General features: G+C 34.7%; 1 protein-coding gene across 1 annotated transcript in view; it reads left to right on the plus strand.

The window, feature by feature from the left end:
* Window positions 1–4,964, plus strand: part of cfdp1 (craniofacial development protein 1) — a 66,469-nt gene extending 61,505 nt beyond the window's left edge. Inside the window, exon 7 of the mRNA XM_056478932.1 lies at window positions 3,570–4,964. Coding sequence (XP_056334907.1) covers window positions 3,570–3,660 — 91 coding nt within the window. The 3' untranslated portion in view covers window positions 3,661–4,964. The remainder of the gene's footprint in view (window positions 1–3,569) is intronic.
* The last annotated feature ends 15,366 nt before the right edge of the window (window positions 4,965–20,330 follow it).

Genomic DNA, 20,330 nt, shown 5'->3' on the forward strand with positions numbered 1-20,330 from the left:
TGTTTAGATCATACAATTTAAGACATTGAGCTGATGAGAAATGTCTTGTGTTCTTTAGAATGCAGTGTTCCTCACTTGAAGTTAAATTTTTTCAGGAAAAGGACTACACAATATATAGTTTCAGCATGACATCACAATGTGTACTTCTACAATGTTTTCATTGCAAAATGAGTTATGTCCAGTATATCATAGTAGTTGACCAGGAACTGCAGTTTGGAACACATGTGATTTGTGGATTTATAGTAATAAAAAAATAACCATAAAAAGAGTGAAAATTTTAGTTTTTTTTAACACCGTTTACTAAAACTTTTAAAGTATGTGTTAGAAGCAATGACAGCTTTAAAGGTCCCGTGAAGTGTTTTGAAATATGGATTTTTATTCTATGTTTGATTTAACCTCAACCGAAACCCGATGAGAGGGTGGACATGGAGTAGCTCCTCCCCTTTAAAAAAAAAAAAAACTGCCAATAGTGTTTTGTTTTATCACAGCTCTGCCAGTGAGAGTGGTTGAACTCAAGTGCAACAAATGAAAAGCAGGGGCGGGGCATGTCAGATTCTAGAGAGCATTTGATTGGTCAAGGTTTGATGAGAAATTGTAGTATAAGTTGGCGTGAATAAAACCGTTGAGCCATTTGTGCAGAAGTGACAAACTACAAGCTTTTCATGTTTATATAATTTTTATATCTTCTAAATGCGAATTTTGTCACTGTTTTTGGGCACACTAACTTATACTGTAAGTTAACTTATACTTATGCATCATAAAAACAAATAATAGTGATACTAACAATTAAAAACTAAAAGAAAGTATGTTAATTTCATGGGACTTTAAGAAAGAATTAAATTTCTATAAAGAATAATGCAATGTTATTTTAGATTAATTATTAAATTTCTGAATACATTTAGAGTACCCAGAAGAAGAAAAAATGTGTAGTCCATTTGTAACTCATTAAATTTATCTATGATTTTAATGCTATTTATTATATTGTATCCAGATGTAGTCCCCTACAAAATCACCCAGTCCTCCTAAAATACTGAATTATTTCATTATTTTTAATAAATCTGTTGTTTTATTATGTGTTCATAAAATTGTGTTCATATTGCAATTTGTAATCTCAAGAAAACAAAATATTGTCAGACTTTTTCAATTTTATGCAGCCATATGTATAAACATAGTAAATACATTATGAATATTGATAAGTTCATGAAGGACAAATGTAGAGGAGTAAAATGTGGAAAGATCTGTGTTTTACCTGGCCGTGTTGAAACTGCTGAAGATGTAACTATATATAGAAAAAAGTAAATACATTACCGGTCAAAAGTTTGGGGTCAGTTTTATTTAAATTTTTTTTTTTTTTTTTTTTTTTTTTTTTTTTAAGAAAATAGGTCTGTTCATCAAGGCAGCATTATAAAAAATTGTTAAATATTTATTACATTTTTTAATAACTGCTTTCTTATTGTATGTAGTTTCAAATGAAATCCAATGAATACTCCAGTCATTATTGCTTTTATTACTATCAACATTATAAATAATAATAATAATAATAATAATAAGAAGAAGAAGAAGAAGAAGAAGAAGAAGAAGATTTAATATTAAAGTGATTTCTGAAGGATCATGTGACTCTGAAGACTGGAGTTATGAAGCTGAAAATTCATCATTAAAATCACTGGAATAAATGATTCAGTTAAATTAAAAACTACTTTTGAACAGTTATTTTATAGTGCAATTACATTTCACTATTTTACCATTTGTAATGTATTTTTGTATTAAGTAAATGCAGCCTTTGTGAGCAGGATAAGCTTATTTAAAAACATTTAAAAATCCTACTGACCCTAAACTTTTGAACGGTAGTTTATGTTTGTGTAGTTTGAAGTCTGATGTTTTGGGAAAATATAAGGCATCACTAACTTGTCCATTTATTTAAAATGTGCAGGAATTGATCATCAAAGAACAGTTTTTTTAGTGGTTGCAAAAAAGTTATATATGTGGAAAAATTAGAAGACAAAAACTTACTCGATCGAAACTCACTTGATCTTGAATGGGGTCCTCCAACTAATTAATGCTTTTGTGAAATTGCAATTAGCATATAGTATCACACCAGAGGACATGGTTTTACTGACAAAATGTATCAAGTTCCTATATTTTTAGAAATATATTGATGCCGTTTACGAAAATAGCCTCTTGTAATATTAGGCCTGAGGTATTTATTAATGATTTTACTTTTTTTTTTTTTTAAGAGCTGTAATTTGTTGAATTATTCCTGAGACAGTCATATACAGTTGAAATCAGAATTATTAGCCCCACTTTGATTTTTTTTTTTTTAAGTATTTCTCAAATGATGTTTAGCAGAGTGAGGATATTTTCACAGTATTTCTGATAATATTTTTTCTTCTGGGGAAAGTCTTATTTGTTTTATTTCGGCTAGAATAAAAGCAGCTTTTAATTTTTTTAAACACATTTTTAGATCAAAATTTTGTTAGCCTCTTTAAGCTTTTTTTTTTTTTTTTTAGGGATTCTACAGAACAAACCATCGTTATACAATAACTTGCCTAATTACCCTAACCTGCCTAGTTAACCTAATTAACCTAGTTAAGCCTTTAAATGTCACTTTAAGCTGAATACTAGTGTCTTGAAAAATATCTAGTAAAATATTATTTACTGTCATCATGGCAAAGATAAAATAAATCAGTTATTAGAAATGAGTTATTAAAACTCTTATGTTTAGAAATTTGTTGAAATCTTCTCTCCGTTAAACAGAAATTAGGGAAAAAATAAACGGGGACTAATAATTCTGACTTCAACTGTATATATTCATAATTCACTGGGTATTAATAATTTTGGGCTTGCTTGTGTTTATATAATATCAAGGCAAGGCAAGGCAAGGCAAGTTTATTTATATAGCACATTTCATACACAGTGGCAATTCAAAGTTCTTTACACAAACAGGAATAAAAGAAACAAGTATAAGAGAAATAAAAACAAATAATAAAAATGGTTAAAAAAATGAAATACAATGAAATTAGACCCCATCACTTGTTTTATTGTATGTACAAAAACAGAAACCCTCTTTAAAACATCTTCAGTGTTCTACAGAACAGCTAAAGTCGTGCAGATCTGTATCAACATGAGGGTAAGAGTTTTTGTAGTCCTTCACAAGAGCAAACCACTTATGACAGGTAATATCATCGGGAAGCTAGCAAGCCTAAAAAAAGAAGCAAAAACATGTGCGAAATCACTTTACCACCTGAGTGGCTTAAAAAAGCTGACATTTACCAACACCCCACAGTCCTCGCTCAGCTCCGTTAGACTTCATTCCAAAACACAATGGGGAAACCGCAACAAAAGCATTGAAGGAAGCTTTAGAAAAGCATCACTGGAGATGTAGTGTGGAATAACAGTTGCAAAAAAAAATGGTTTCCAATGTAAGCAGCTATTGAACTCACAGACACGAGAAACCGAGCAAGACTCTGTGTTTGTGTCTTGTCATTCTAGCCAAGGGGATGTTTGAATGCACTTTATTTCGTCCTCCTTTATCTCAGCATCCTCACTGTCTCTTCTATATGTGTCTGCAGGTACGTGGAGCGAAAAAACTTCCTCGAGCGAGTGGACCAGCGCCAGTTTCAGCTGGAGAAAACTGTGCGTCTGAACAACATGAAACGGTGACAAGAGGAGAGAGCAGACACACTCACTGATCAAAACACAGACTGTCACATATTCACACTGCATACACTCATGCTTTTCAGTATTTTTTCGTAGCTTCTTAGTCCTCCAAAATCTGTCTGAATTCATATTCACATGTACATTTTGTTTATAGATGAGCTTCTTTTTTCGTTTTCTACTCTTCCTTTGTCTAAAATTGCATTTCCACGTCTGTCATGACTTCTTTAATATAAAAAACGGCTTAAGGTGTGTGTGTTTTTCAACAAATTTCTCCAAAATATTTTATAATCCACTGTAATACATCTCGTAGTTGACATTTAAAGGGATAGTTCACCCAAAATTGATTATTCTGTTATCATTTACTCATCATCTACTTGTTTCAATCCCACCTTTCTTCTGTTGAGCACAAAGGAAGACATACTGAAGAATGTTGGGGGGGAAAACAGCCATTGACTTTCATTGTATTGTTGTTCCTACTATGAATGTCAATGGCGTTTTTGACATTCTTTTCATTCTTCACCATATTTTGTTTTGTGTTCAACAGAAGAAAGAAACTCATAAAGGTTTGGAGCCACTTGAGTGTGAGTAAATGAGGAATATTTCATAGTTGGATGAATTATCCCTTTAAGGTAATGGAGACATCAAGATCTAAATAAAAATGTTCCTGACTCAGATTAAATGATTTTGTTGTGAAAGTGAGGATTTTTGTAAATGTTAGCATCCATTTTGGATCTCAAACTGATGCTGATTTTATACTAGGGTTGACACGATACTGGAATTCGGTACCAATCGTTACTGAATTTTTAAGAACCTCCATTTCCTATGAACATATGAGCACTGTTGAGCATGTTCATAAACACTGCTGATTTGCCATTGTGTTCACATGCTCAACAGAAAGGACTGTGATTGGCCATGAAGGTCAACAGTTCATCGACCTCACGGCTGTTTACTGAGTGTAAACACAGAACACTGGAGGATTTCAAAGTCACGTTAATCAGCTGGTTTGACTATAAGCTGACATGAGTGATGAATTATGGCTTTGAAACGCTTCAGTGTTCAAGTATTTTGACAACCCTACTACATTATATACAGGCATTTGGGGACATTGGTCTTATATTCAGTTGTAAATGAAAGGGTAATTCCTTATGGTCCTGGTTGTTGTTGTTTTTTTATGTATACTTAGTACTGTCTTAAGAATTTACTTTGCTAAGAGTTGATATGGTAATTACCCCGCCATCATTTTAATACTGTTTCATTGTCTGACAGGAATAAATCATGTCATTGGGTATGGACACTTTCTTTTTAAACGAACCGTGTCTTGCTGTTAATTACTTTGACCTAGTAATTAATGGTTCCACCATCTCCCTTAGGGTTGGCTTTCCTCTTCCCCAGAACTGTTCTGGGAGTTCAAGCCCCCCTTTATGACCCATAACACTCTTTTTCTCCTTTTTTTTTTTTCTTTTTCCCTTGAAATACCATAGGAAAGGGATCAGCAGGGTTTAAGTCACGTATATCTGAATCACTGTAGTGAGTCAAGCATGAATTCTTCCCCTTTTCAAAATGGTAATAATCTGTAAGATCTTTTATGCCGTTTTCCAACAATGAAAATCCTGTAGTTGCAGAATTTCATCATTTGAAGAAACGTGAGCTGCTTAACCACCTTAAAAGGTGTCATGAGTGATTGTTAGTGCATTTCTAAGCAGTTTCGAGGGTTTTATGGGTGATTGCTCAACCTCAAAAGTGCATGTTTTAATCTTAATGATGAGCCCATCTCTAGATATGGCTTGGTGTCTTTTTTGTGTGTGTGTGTGTGTGTGTGTGTGTGTGTGCGTGCGCGTGCGTGCGTGCGTGCGTGCGTGCGTGCGTGCGTGCGTGCGTGCGTGCGTCCGTGCGTGCGTGCGTGCGTGCGTATGTATGTATGTGTGTGTGTGTGTGTGTGTGTGTGTGTCAAGCTCATCTTTAAGGCAAAATGATAAATCCGATAAGATTAGAAAATAAATGCACATCTCTCATGTTTATTTTGAGGTATCAAGGTCACATTTACATGCCAATGTTTAATACCTTGTTTTAGGGATTGGACAGCAGCAGCTTTAAAAACAGGACCAAAGTTATTTCTGTAAAAAAGTGAAAATGTTTAAAGAAAGGGCTCAAAAGAAAGTAGTTTATGTAAACTACAGTATTAATTTGTGCATTTCAAAACTCCACATTTATAATGCCTCTTAGTTTCTGACATTATCTTCAGCGTGTGCAGTCCAAAAACTCTAACGCCCCATTCACCCGGGGTGTCAGCTTCAACGCTTCCCATTCACTTTGAATGGGTGACGTCAGGCATTGCGGAACTGCAATGTGGATCCGTCTGCGCCGCTTCAGAGGCGTTGCTCGCTGCAGAAGTTGGGACTTGCTCAACTTTTCAAGTGCCGACGGAAGCGTCAGCCAATCAGATCGCTGTATGCAAATACACTAGCTCAGACAGAAGCCTATTGCTGACTAATTTCATTGGCTGACGCTGCTATCACGATCACGTCAGCCCCAAATTCAGACACGCCCTCTGTCAAGCATTGATGCTGAAGCCCCATGTGAATGGAGCATAATGACGGACGGCTGCTTCTCACTCAGGGCTGTTTATGCTAATAAGGGACAGATCATCCCGGGATTTTCCCCCTTCAATAACGTATACAAATGGAAAATGTCAATCAAAGTGTTTCTGTAGACTGTTTTTATTGAAGTGTGATTATAAAAAAATAGAATTAATAAATTTCCATTAGAGGCAGGCTATATTCACACACTTTTGCCACACATATAGGTAATAATAGGTCCCCTTTAACATTACTTCACACACTGGAATCTAACTGATTTCTTTGTACTAGCACAAATTACCACTAAAAATGTATTGCTTGGTAGTTTATGTTGGCTAATGGACTGTTATTAACAAATGAAAAGTATTGTAATGTCATTAGTAAAGTACAATATTTTAATAGTAGTGTACATCTTGAGCAGTATTAGCAGCATTACTACAGGATAACCAAGTCAAAGATTATACCCTATATTTTGTATATTACAGACTAACTTGGAGAACTGTTTGTTATTGATGTGTCAAATTTTAATTTATTTTTTCCTCTGCAAAACCATCTTGTTTCTTATGATAGCATGGGCGGCAACTAGTTCATCCTTTCACTTGAAGATAATGGTCTTGTTTACATAATTCAATCTTCCCTCTCCCCGTGCGGATGCCTGTGTGGGCACGATGTTTGTTTACTGCCATTTCCTGCTGCTCGACAAGCATTTAGAAGAATGTTGGGCTTGTTCCACACATCTCTCCAGATCTGAGTAATAGCTGACCCCCTGATTCACTGCTGCATTTCTTATTTCCCAAATGAAGACTACACTAGATACACACTGATGTTTGTCCTGTAAAGACATCTGACTCTGCAGGTGGGAATTTGAATGATACAGGCATAATTCCCTCCCTTAATCAAGTTCACAATGCTGATCACTGTGGGCTTTTTGTGTTTCACAGCAATAAAACTGGTGCATTGTAGACATAAATGGAGAAGTGTGCCTACATTGGCGTTGGGAGAAGAGCAGATCATATATGGAAACACGCATGCATTGCTATACTCTTAAGGGAACACTTTACCCCAAAAATAGAAAAATAGTCTTCATAAGATGCAACGGCTGTATCAAAAAGCTCTAAAATGCTTCTTTGGAGGCATTATTCCATTGAAGGAGGCATCAAGGCACATCCAAATCCAAATTCTGCTTTACTTCCTGTCCCGAGTTACTACTTCTGATCAGATTTAAAAGGCAGCATTGATGTGTTCTTTGATATCCCACTCGATATCCCATAATCCTGTTTCTTCCATCTCTGACAGTTGAGATATAAAATAAAGTTGGCTTCTTGATGTGGCGCTTGGGTATAGGTTTTTGACCAACGTTTTCCACTTTTGCTGACATTTTCTTTTTCTTTTCTTTTTTATTGAAGTTTTATTATTGGGTATTAATTTGTGTTATTTTAAACATTTTCCACTTTTCATATATATATATATATATATATATATATATATATATATATATATATATATATATATATATATATATTCTTTTTCCACTGCACCATGACTTTATATTCTATACTGTACATTATTTCTGTTAAGTGACAAGACTTTTGTCTAAGCAAAGTCAGACCTTACTGTCCTACATAATTAAAAATCAAGGCATGATCATATTTTATTTCAGTAAAATAAGCATAATCTAGAGGCCTTTGCCTTTCATATTTGCCACTTTTGATACCAAATAATCAACTGCAATTCATTATTTGTTGTTCCTGAAACAAGACCTTTGTCAGGTAGTGTATTTGGTCTACATTTTAAATCCATTCATGTTAAACATTGATCTTTATCTTGCTTATGCCAACCATCATTTATCTGAACGTCTCTTTGTGTTAAAAGAATAGTTGTAAAATGCAGTATGTTTTTTAAATGTTAAACCTAAACATATTTTTTGGTCACACTTTTCCGTTTTATTAGATAATGTCAGTTATTGTGTTTACTTACATGAACTAATTATGAGCAATACTTGTACAGCATTTAATAATCATAGGTCAACATTTACGAATGCATTAACATCCAAATTCGTGCTTGTTATGCGAGTTAACATTAACTAGCAATGAACAATTAACTAACATTAACTAAAACAACCTAATTGTAAAGTGTTAGCATTTTTTAATGTGTGATTATATATTAATAGGTTATTAATTCAAAATTATTTCTCACAGCAAGAAGTTTAAATTTATATACTTTTGAGATCACCCAGTCTCATAGGAAAAAAGTGGTTTTCTGCAGAAATTGTTGCAGAAAAAATGCAGTCTCATTCTGAATGAACTGCCAAAATGTAGAGAGAAAGATTTTCTGATGCATTCATGAATGTGAAAATAGCCTGAATCTGTTGATCCAGCGCACAAAACCTGAAAGATTTGTTCACAAATCTGATTTGACTGTCACATGATTCTGTTTTAAGTTCAACTCACTGGCTCAGTGATTTATTTACAAAAGTGTACGGCTTACTAGAGGGGAAGATTATCAATGAATGATGACTTCACTCTGTTCCGTGCTGAAAACTATTGTATGGCTTCAGAAGACTTGTAATACAAGCATATGAGCTCTATAAGGGTGAAAGATAGTGTACTGTAGATTAGCTTTACATTTCCAAAATAGAAGAATGTTCAGTTTCAGTTTTAACCTGACTTTTTCTGACATTTAATAACTTTTTTTAAATTGTATGATTAAATTATAGTTTACATACACATACACACACAATTGTCAGGCATATTTATATTTAGAATAAAAATCATTGATTAATAATCACTAATTAGGTGTGATTATTTTTTTTCTTTAAAGAACACCTATTTTACCCCTTTTTCAAGGGGTAAGTCTATTGTGGCTCCAAAATGTGTCTGTAAAGTTTCAGCTCAAACACCCATCAGATTATTTATTATACCTTTCAGAATGTGGGAATTTTCTGCTCTGAACACAATGTAGCGGTTTTTGTTGCATTTGTTAGAGCTAGTTAAATCTCCGCCTCGGCTGCATCAGACAAACAGCACAGTGACAGACATGAAGGAAGCTGATCTCACATAACGTTTGTGAAAAATAAGAACTTTCCCAATGATTATTTGATGTATTTGTTGTGGAGTTAATTCAAGCCTTTCTGCGATGAGTCACACACAATGTCGTTACAAAGTTCACTTGTAAACTTGTAAAACTCATTCTTGATCACATTTGATAATGACTGATGATCACAGAGAGCTGAACAGATCTTTTAATCCCAGTTGCTTTGCGCTCATCCTGTCTTATTGATATGATTATACGTGTTACTACGGAGACATGTTAATACGTGGCTGTCAATCAGTTCGGTGGGCGGGGAAGCTGCACTCCTACATCATGTTGTGGTGGGCCTCAAAATGGGAGGGATTTGGATCCTATTTTAACATCAGAAAAAATAGACTTATTGTGTTTATATCACCCCAATGTGACACACTATACCAGGGGTCACCAAACTTGTTCCTGGAGGGCCGGTGTCCTGCAGATTTTAGCTCCAACCCTAATCAAACACACCTGAACAAGCTAATCAAGGTCTTACTATGTATACCTGAAACACCAAGGCAGCTGTGTTGAGGTAAGTTGGAGCTAAACACTGCAGGGACACCGGCCCTCCTGGACCGAGATTGGTGACCCCTGCACTATACCTACACACAGTTCTGTACAAACAGCGTCTAATAGATGATTTTGGAATCATAGTTGCCCTTTAATCTTTTTACATTTGTATTTCTTTTATTCTATTTCATGTATTTGACCTATTTGACAGCAATCCTTTTTTAAAATGTAACAAATAGTTTATCACACTTTATTTTAAGGTGCAATTCTTGCTATTAACAAACGATTAACTGTATTTTAGCTCAATGAATTGCTAATTTTACTGCTTATTAATAGTGATTAAGGTAGTAGGTTTAGGCATTGGGAGTAGGGATGTAGAATACGATCATGACTATGTACTTTATAAGCACTAATAAACAGCCAATATTTTAATAACACACATGTAATGAGCCAGCAGTTAATAGTGAGAATTGGCACTTAAACTAAAGTGTTACCACATTTATTAAGATCACATATATTTTAGTAAGTACATGTCAGAATAAGTGTGGTGTTTCATATTTACATACATCAATTACGCTGAATGATGATGGAACATTTTCACCCATATTTTGACGTTTTATTTCCACAAAAGTTATTTAAAATGTGGTTTCTATGTAAATAAAATCACTTTTAAGTAGATGCAGACAATTTCACAGAATTATCTTTGACCCCTAAATATATTATGCTTGTATGACTATTTAGTGTGCTTTTTAATGCTTAAAAGCCTCTGAATTAGTCCAACATGAGTGAGAGTATAATGACTGAATTTAAATGTTTGGGTGAACTAATCCTTTAAAGATGCACAGGATAACTATCACCTTTCCTGTGTGAATGTAAACTCACCTTAGGTATAGTGGGAGTTTAGAGAGGAAGCCACGCTCATGTTTATTCATGTCCTCCCCCTTCCACTCAAAGTCAATGGTAAGTGTATGGTATTCAGGAGTGGAGAGGAGCCTGTCGTCCTCATCTTTATTCAAATGCACCTGTCCTCTCCTGATTTTACTTTCTCTCTGGGGTCTGAGCCAGGTCTGAACACTGCTGTTCGTTCCCAAATAATGCCTTTCTCACAGCTTTTTTTTTTTCCTTCAAGGCTTTTTTCAATCTTTTCAGCGCTTTCATCTTGCATTACACTTAGACATGTTGATGACACGAGTCTGATTTTCTGAGTGCAGTTCTCACTGCCATTATCATTAACTTTGACTTCCACTTCACAAGACTTTTTCTTCTTATTCATTTGTGCTTGCATTTCCAATTCCTCTTCACTTCTTCGGTGCATTTCTTGAGTCATTTCTGAGTGATAACAAGTAGTTATGCATTGGCATTATTTAGATTGAATGCACACTGCATAATTTTATACACATCCATATTTTACACAAATTTGAATTGAAACAACAAATCATATATATATATATATATATATATATATATATATATATATATATATATATATATATATATATATATATATATATATATATATATATATACACACACACACATATACATACAGTGCTCAGCATATATAAGTACACCCCTCACAAATCACAAATCTATCTTTTAAATTCATATTTTAAATTCATATTTGTGCATATACATTAAATTAGTCAGTACTGAAGCCAAATCTCGAGCTTATCTAACAAAATAACTTACAATAACGGTCCAAACAATATTAAAAACAAATTTAAAAAAAAGAGGAAAAATTTAGGTTTTAATTTTTTTGCAAAGTTTTTCTTGACCTTAATTGTATTATCTTTCAATTTCTTAATATGTTTGGTGACTAAAATATTATTTTAATGAATATATCTGTTTAATAAATCAGTTTTGTTTAAATGCACCAAAATACATTGCCTATATTCAATGAGAAATGGATAAAAATATTCACTTTTAATTGGGCTGTACTTAATTGTGCTATATTATATGGGGATATGCAGGATGGATATATATATATATATATATATATATATATATATATATATATATATATATATATATATATATATATATATATATATATATATATAATGTATATGTGTGGTTGAAGTCAGACTTATTAGCTCCCCTGAATTATTAGCCCATTGTTTATTTTTTTTCAGTAAATAATATTTTACTAGATATTTTCCAAAAAGGACAAGAGTAATCTTAAAAAAACTGTACATCAAGTTAAACCTACACAACCTAAGCACCCATTGCAGCTAGTTGTTTTCCAATGGAAAGCTTATAAAGAATGTATTTGCTAAATTTGTGTAAGTTTTGCAGATAACGCTTATTAGATATGGCGTACATATCATGCAATAACAACACACACACGCATTCATTGCTGTACATAACAGTTTATTTTGAAAGGTAAGAGTCCACAGAAAAACTTCCCATCAAGCACATTTATTCCACCGACACAATTTTGTCGAACTATGGATGGTTATTCATTTGTTTGTCACCGTTTCTGCCGGAGACCTATTGTTTACACTGTTTTACCATGGTACTTACACGCGAAAATGGCATATTTGTAGTAAAAGGCCAGTCGATGTCATAGCTACAGTGTTACAGATAAAATGAGACCACAAACTGAATAAAAAGTTTAAGAACGTTACAAAAATCTGAACAAACATTGACCTTGACCTTCTGCATGTCTCTGCACATCATAGGCCTTTTTCACGGACGGTCACACGCACATCCGGTTGAGCGATAGTTGCGTATCCATACTTCCGGCCGAAGCGATGGAGTCAGATATGCTATAGTTTTCAGTACCTCTCTGAAAACGTTGCTAACATTTACTATTTACAGCGGATGTTTATTGTTTTGTGGACCGACATTCTATCACTCCACACTCTAAATTTGATAAAGGATGTAAGTTTTTCCACAAAACTTGGATTTTTATTTACAAAGGTGACGATCCATAAGTTAGTATGGTTCAGGAAAAGCTATTTACATTTGTGCGAAATGTACCTTTATCATAGCATATGCTCTTAGTTTTAAACCATTAAGAGATATAAGGGAGCTAACGTATATAATAATACATGTTTAAATACATCTATAATATGTAAATGTATAATAAATATGCGATGTAATAAATATTTGATGAGAGGGAACCTGTAATCTTTACTGTCTCTGTACGTACATGGATGAATGTCTTAAGGGAGGGCAACATGCTTCCTTTGACTCATGCACTGTGTAAATGTAAAACATGCTAATACTGCTGAAATAAGTCAATAAACAATAAACATCCGCTGTAAATGGTAAATGTTGGCAAAGTTTTCAGAGAGGTAGTGAAAACTATCGGTCTTTGTCAGGTGACGTCACCCTCGTAAACACCGAATTGCATAATGGGACATAGCCGCCATTTGTGTTGTATCTGAGTTAACGTGAGCTGTTGTATGGGTTTAGCGTCTTTCGCAGAGTAAATACAGCGTTACGTTCTTGTTGTGTTAAGGGCTGTAAGTTAAAAGCAAATCACGCGATTGACAAGGTAAACAAATTATCAGGACGACAGATATATAAAATTTCCCAGAAGAAAGGATATTGACAGACTGAAGCGGTGCATCGGGTGCCCTGGCCTGCTGCATTGAGACGCAAAATATATCTTTTGCTGGCATATCTCCGTTTATGCTCTCGACATTTTCATAAAGGTAAGTACGTAAGAATATTTAAGTAACTTTACAATTGTCATTGCTTGAGCTTCAAATACTTATTTTAAGTCAGTGTAACACTTTAGTTTTGGGGGTAGAACTGCATTTAAATCTTAGCGAATCAACTTAGTGCATATGGATTTAAGATTGTAAAGTAATTGATTGGTAAAATGTTGTAAAATATATTTGAAAACTTAGTTACAACTTACATTTGCTGATTTACTCACCCCCTGTCAAAAAGTACATTTTCGACTGTCCTTTTTCTTAAACAAATATAGGTTTTGCTGAAAACATTACATGAAGTATTTTAAACCTTCGGACTGTAGTTTCATAAAACTGCAGTTTAAAAAAAAAAAAAAAAAAAAAAAAAAAAAAAAAAATATATATATATATATATATATATATATATATATATATATATATATATATATATATATTGGATGACAAAGGGATGAGTAAATTATCAGTAAATGTTCTTTCTTAATGTTTTAAAAGTTCAAATTTCAATTTAGGTTTCTTATGCTAACACTCATATTTCCATAAGCATGTAGCATTATAGTACATTTATTTTTATTTATTCTTTCTATGTGTTATATTTTTGCTGTAAATACACATTTCTAACTTTGTCATTGTCAGCCAACCTGCATGAGATAATGGAGACTGACCCAGACTGAGCACCATCTCTACATCTGGGCCACACAGATACTACACAGACAGACACTGCACACTCTGCAAGACAAACTAAGAGGAGGGAAAGAAAACCAACACTGCAGTCAGCTGAAGATGTGGACGAACAACATGCAGAGGAGGAGACACATGAGGTTGAAGATGGTGAGAGACCCTGATGAGGAGACACACAACACTAAGAAGGTAGCCGAGACAAACTGAGTGTGAATTGTGTATGGACAGGTGTGTAGAAGTAAACCGCCTGTTGGAGGAGAACTGACAGCTGCTGTGTGAACTTGAAGAATACAGGATGTCTGATGGATTTTGTGACAAGAATGATGCTCAGGTACCAAACAGTAAAAAAAAAAACACAAAATCTTAATAAAACAAGCACTGACCCATTAACATGATACTCCCTTGTGAAGGTGAAGATGTCACATTACAGCATAGGATTGCAACTGTCTGTTGTGCACAAACAAACCAATGTCCAACTGTAGTGTAGAAGAGCTGTAGTTGTCAATAAGAGTTATAAGCCCAGATGTATAAATGCATTATGTGCTTAATTGATGCATTCTTTGCAAATTCCTTCACATTTTTGTAACTTTGTTTCTTTCACTGTGTGTATGAGTGTGTTTTGCTGATGTTTCATCCTGTCTCATGTAAACAATATGATGCATTCCTCCAGAAATGACTAAATAAAAATATCATTTGTATAAATGTAAATAAATGTAGGATGACTTAACATTTGTTGTTAACTCATTTATTGTTCTTAACAATAACAAAACTGGTAAATCTAAACCAAACACAAAGTAACCAGTTATTACTTGAACTAAATAATCCTTTAAAGAACTGAGACGAGTGCATTTGCTCAAAGTTAAACATTAGATCAATCAGTAGTTTGAACTGAATATATATTTCACCCACAAATTTAAAGTGACTTACTATTTACTTGCCATCAAGTGGTTCTAAACCTTTATGAGGTTATTTTTTATATTTACACTAGAGATATGACGAAGGCTGAAAATCTGTAACCACTGACTCCACAGTAGGAAAACCAACAAATACAATGGAAGTCCATGGTTACAGGTTTTATCATAATATCTGTATTTGTGTTCAACATATCTTAATATTTGGGTATATTATTTTTATTTAATGTTTTTTTGTTGTTGTTCTCTATGCACTCTATGTCTTTGACTAAATAAAATTATAATAGTACATGTTTTGTTCTGTTGCTTTCTTTACATTTATTGTTCATTTGTAAAATACTTTGGATACAAACATCTGTCCAATAGTTTGTTAATGTAAATATTAGATGAAACTAATGAAGTGAAACGAAAAACTGCAATACATAATTAAAATACTGTGGTTTAATGGTGTTTAAACTAAAACAACGTATATTAAGACATTGATGATATACAGTATGACATGTCAGCAATGGGCAGGGGTGTAGCAGACATTTTAAAAGTGGGGGGGACGGCTGTATGAGATCATATGTTCATATAATTTTTAATCACCTGTTTCTAAATGGTCTGTCTCTAAAAGTGAGGGGGACGGATCCCCCCCGTCCCCCCCGGTTGCTACGCCCCTGGCAATGGGTATAGGTGGGAGCGCGCTCCGTTGGTTTGCAGTTAATTCAAACGGATCTATATCCTGAATGTAAGACAGTTTATCAAAATGACGATCCCTGGCATCTTTGTTTAGTTTATTGCGGTCCCATGTACTTACGATTTTCTTGTACTTCTCCAACTAGACCTTTTTTTGGCATTTATCTCTCTTGCGTTATTATGTGTCTCGCAAGTTGTCTCGGGAAGCTATACCTCAAAAATGGCGCTGGTGTGACGTCACACGCAACAAACGCACGTGACTGACAAAGATAGCGTATCTGACGCCATTGCTCCAGCCGGAAGAATGGATACGCAACTATCGCTCAACCGGATGTGCGTGCGACCGTCCGTGAAAAAGGCCCAGAAGTTGCTTCCAACTTTCCAGAAGTTTATACAGAGAATTTAGCCAATGACTGCGTAATTTTCATGTTATGGCACTCTTTTTGCTGTTACTGGCTCAGTACGCTGTCAATCATCACGCGATTCACCTGCCCCCTGCACGCACAACTGCTAGCCATTCAAGCTAACGGCGGAACGGCTCGTTTGCAAAAAGTAAACAAAGGAGAATATTTCTGAGGAGAGCTGATACTTACACGACGTGGATGAAGATTTACTTTCGGTTTTTCTAACGGTGAGTAACTTATTATACTGTCATTGCCCGTTTTTTACGTCTCAAGTCTTCCCTGTGTTTAGCCTGCTTGTTTCTATAAGTGTGAATGTCTCTCCGGTAGCCATGTTCTTCAGTAATGTTTGGGATTACCATGTTTGCCATTTATCTGAATGCCTGCTATTAGCTAAGCTATCTGTATAAATTATCATGTGTATATATGGGCATCAGCGTAAATCGTGTTTGCTACTCTAGGGAGAAATACAATTGTTTACAATAGAATCCTAATTCAGTTTTTTTGTCATGTAGCTGAATCTCTGTGCTGGAGTGGATTTCAAGCAGCAGCAGCAAACTCCCATGAAGCACTTTCTGCCAGTGAGTGATAGAGCAAAACTACAACGACAACTTTTGTAAGACTTTTTTGTTGCATATGCACTGGACTTACTTTACACAATATACTACTTGTGCTCAAATAAATCATTCATGCTATACGTTTCTGCTTATTATTTTACAAAAAATTTTTAAATTAGTGGCATGTGAAACCTTCAGTACCTGTGGTCATCAGACTGCTTGTCCACAAACAAGGAGAGGGAGAAAATCACAAGTCATTGTCTCAGAAAAATAATTCCAGAAATTTTGCATGATATTGGCATCAAATTCAAAACATACTCAGGAGATCTGTGGCTTTTGACCTATTACTTTTCTGTGTTGCTCCAGAACAAATTTCACATCTTTGATTATTAAATAATAAAAGTGCAGTGCATTTTTTTACATTACTTAAGCATCTTTAACTTTTTCATTTTGAGCATTATAAACACTAGATGATGGCTAATAAAGCCCGGAGTGTCTTCTTTCCTAAGATACATAAACTGTGAATGTAGACCAAATCATTCAGCAACTGTTAATGTTTTAGCTTGGGAAGATCATTTTTGAGAAAGTGTCTCTGAGGGAGAGAAGGACATCGACAAAGCCTCCGAAAACTTTTTACAGTAATCTCATTTTGCATGCTATCTTCATCAAATTTGAAATGTAAAAAGTAAAAGTCAATTTTTTTTCTAGGACATTACATTAATGTTTTCCTGTGTTCGTATATGGAAAACAAATATTGAACACAATACAGTTTTTTTCCTCATGACTTCATAATGAATAAATTTTTTATGTTTGTTAACATGTAACTTCTCATTACCACAGTAAAGCTCAAAGTCTCTTCTTTCCAATGATGCATAATTTGTGTTTGCAGCTTACTGGAGTCAGGAACTGTTACTATTTAAATTTGGGTAGGTGTAAATCCCCAAAATTGAGTGCTGGCTAACAGGTTAAAAGCTGTTTAAAAGGGGTAAAATTTTGTGCAAGAGTTGTAACAGGCTCATTGGAAATTGTGCATTTTTGCCGGTTTAAGGTAAAATGAAGGCTACAGGGCAGTATGACAACAATAACATTTGTTTCTTTTCACGCTAATAATTTTATAATGACATATTATAATTGAATAAGGGATTGTTTTCATGCAGTTCTTTGCCCAACACCAAAAATTACTACATCACAACAGTGTCATATAGTTCAAGGCAACTGTGCCTAATTTCATAAGTGCAATAGTACACCCTAATTTCTCAAAAATGTAGACAGCGCTCTCTAATGGATGTTTCATCTGAAATGTGCAACAAAACGTATATTCAGAGCAATATTTTATGTTTTGCAAAAATGTAGTCTGAGTCAAGTATTTCCAATAAGGCATTGTCAACTAATTAGCCTATAAGGTCTTAAATAGTCTGTGCACAGAAGTTAATGTATTATAACATGAGGTTTTGGCTGAATGTTTTAGTTTTGGAAAAAGGCTGCATCAAAATTGAAATTACCTTTTATAATTTGTTTACAGGCACTTGCAAATATACCTAAATGTAACTAAAATTATGCATGTAGCTGTAGGTCACTTGGACAAAAAAATGCCAGGACTTGTTTTTTTGTTGCACATACTGTGTTTAATCCATACCTGTTTGCCTCCTTGAATAACCCAGCATTTTTTAAGAGTGTACAAGCAGGCCAAAATGGATCCAATCCAATTAACATAGACCCAGATATAATGACAGATGAGTAGACCCTTAGTGCAGTTCTACCGTATATAAAAAGACCTTTACGGAGGCCTTAGGTGTCCGTTTGGAATTCCTGTAGCGTGTATATATAGCGCAAACTTCACCTCCAGGCATGTGTATCTGTCTGTCACCAAGTGCATGACTTCAAACAGGGGCAGAAACCTTAAAAATAGACAGCGCTGTTGAGAGGACAATTATAAACAATCACTGTGATGAGAACCTAAAATAACAGCCGGCTAAAATGTTCCAACTGCCTCTTAGCACTGGGTCGTCAGAGTTAAGCGGTGCTTATGTGTAAGCTTCCTATGTGTAAGCTACAATAAAATGCCTTCCCTGTGTATTTTGAGTGCATCGCATGCTAAAATACACGACTTGATTGTAGGATTAGTATAATGGGCTTAACTTTTTTTTTTTTTTTTTTTAATTTCCTGGTTTTGTGTTTGTCTTTTTTTACCTGTATGTGAAGGTATCAAAAACCCATTATAAATTATTTTAATCTGATATTAAAATTCAAAAAAGTATGATGACTTAAATTGACATTTCAGATTAGAGTAATTCTTACATATTTTAACTTTAAGCAATCTTGAGTTCATTCAAATACAGTTCATATGGGTAATTCTCAGATGATTCATTAATTCATTTTCTTTTTGGCTTAGTCCCTTTATTAATCAGGGGTCGCCCCAGCAGAATGAACTGCCAACTTATCCAGCATATGTTTTACGCAGTGGAGCCCTTCCAGTTGTTTCACTGGGAAACATCCATTCAACACTCATTAACACACATACACTACGGACAATTTAGTTTACCCAATTCACCTATAGCACATGTGGTTGGACTTTGGGGGATACTGGAGCACCCAGAGAAAACCCACACAAACACGGGGAGAACATGCAAACTCCACACAGAAATGCCAACTGACCCAGCCAGGGCTTGAACCAGCAACCTTCTTGCTGTAAGGCAATCGTTCTACCCACTGCTGTTGCAATCCTATGCTGTAATGTGACATCTTCACCTTCACAAGGGAGTATCATGTTGATGGGTCAGTGCTTGTTTTATTAAGATTTTGTGTTTTTTTTTTTTACTGTTTGGTACCTGAGCATCATTCTTGTCACAAAATCCATCAGACATCCTGTATTCTTCATGTTCACACAGCAGCTGTCAGTTCTCCTCCAACAGGCGGTTTACTTCGACACATGCAATTATCCGATGATATCTTATACATTTCATATTTATAATATTAAATTGTATTTTTAAAGAATTTCATTTTTTATTATCATTATCAAGTGAAGTTTTACAAACTAATTTCGAGAGGAGCATGTGTGATGATTGATCGTGGCTGGTCTCTTCCATAATCAGCAATAATATAATCAAATTTATCCAAACCTACAATAAATAGACTGACCCAACGGCTTTATCTTCATTTTAAAAGAATCCCCCTTTCCACCCCATCTCCCCCTTTTCCTTTTTTACTAGGGGTAGCTTTTGAAACCTACTGGATCTTGGACCCCTTTACATCCTAATTGACCAGGTGGGAGCCCTGGGCTCAATAATATCCAAGCTCAGGGTTCTCTCCAGGCATAGCATCTCAAACCTGCTAATAGCGTCAAGCAATATCAAAGTATGAACTCTTGAAATAGGGTTAAATATGGTGGCTGAGAGACATCTTCATCAGTTTGACACGCTCATGCAAATTCTCACAATACATATAAACACAGAAACATTTTTATATATATATCTCAATCCACTCCAGAGTTCGTTTCAATCGAGCCGAGACTCATTCAAGCGATTGTTTTGGAGCGGATCTGAGTGCGATTGTAATTCCCATATGCCAAACGAACCGCACTAACTGGGCAAATGAGACAGATTCCGAAACATAAGTCTAGGTGGGAAAGCGC

This window comes from Danio aesculapii, chromosome 18, assembly GCF_903798145.1.
Source record: "Danio aesculapii chromosome 18, fDanAes4.1, whole genome shotgun sequence".
In the NCBI taxonomy this organism is placed as follows: Eukaryota; Metazoa; Chordata; class Actinopteri; order Cypriniformes; family Danionidae; genus Danio; species Danio aesculapii.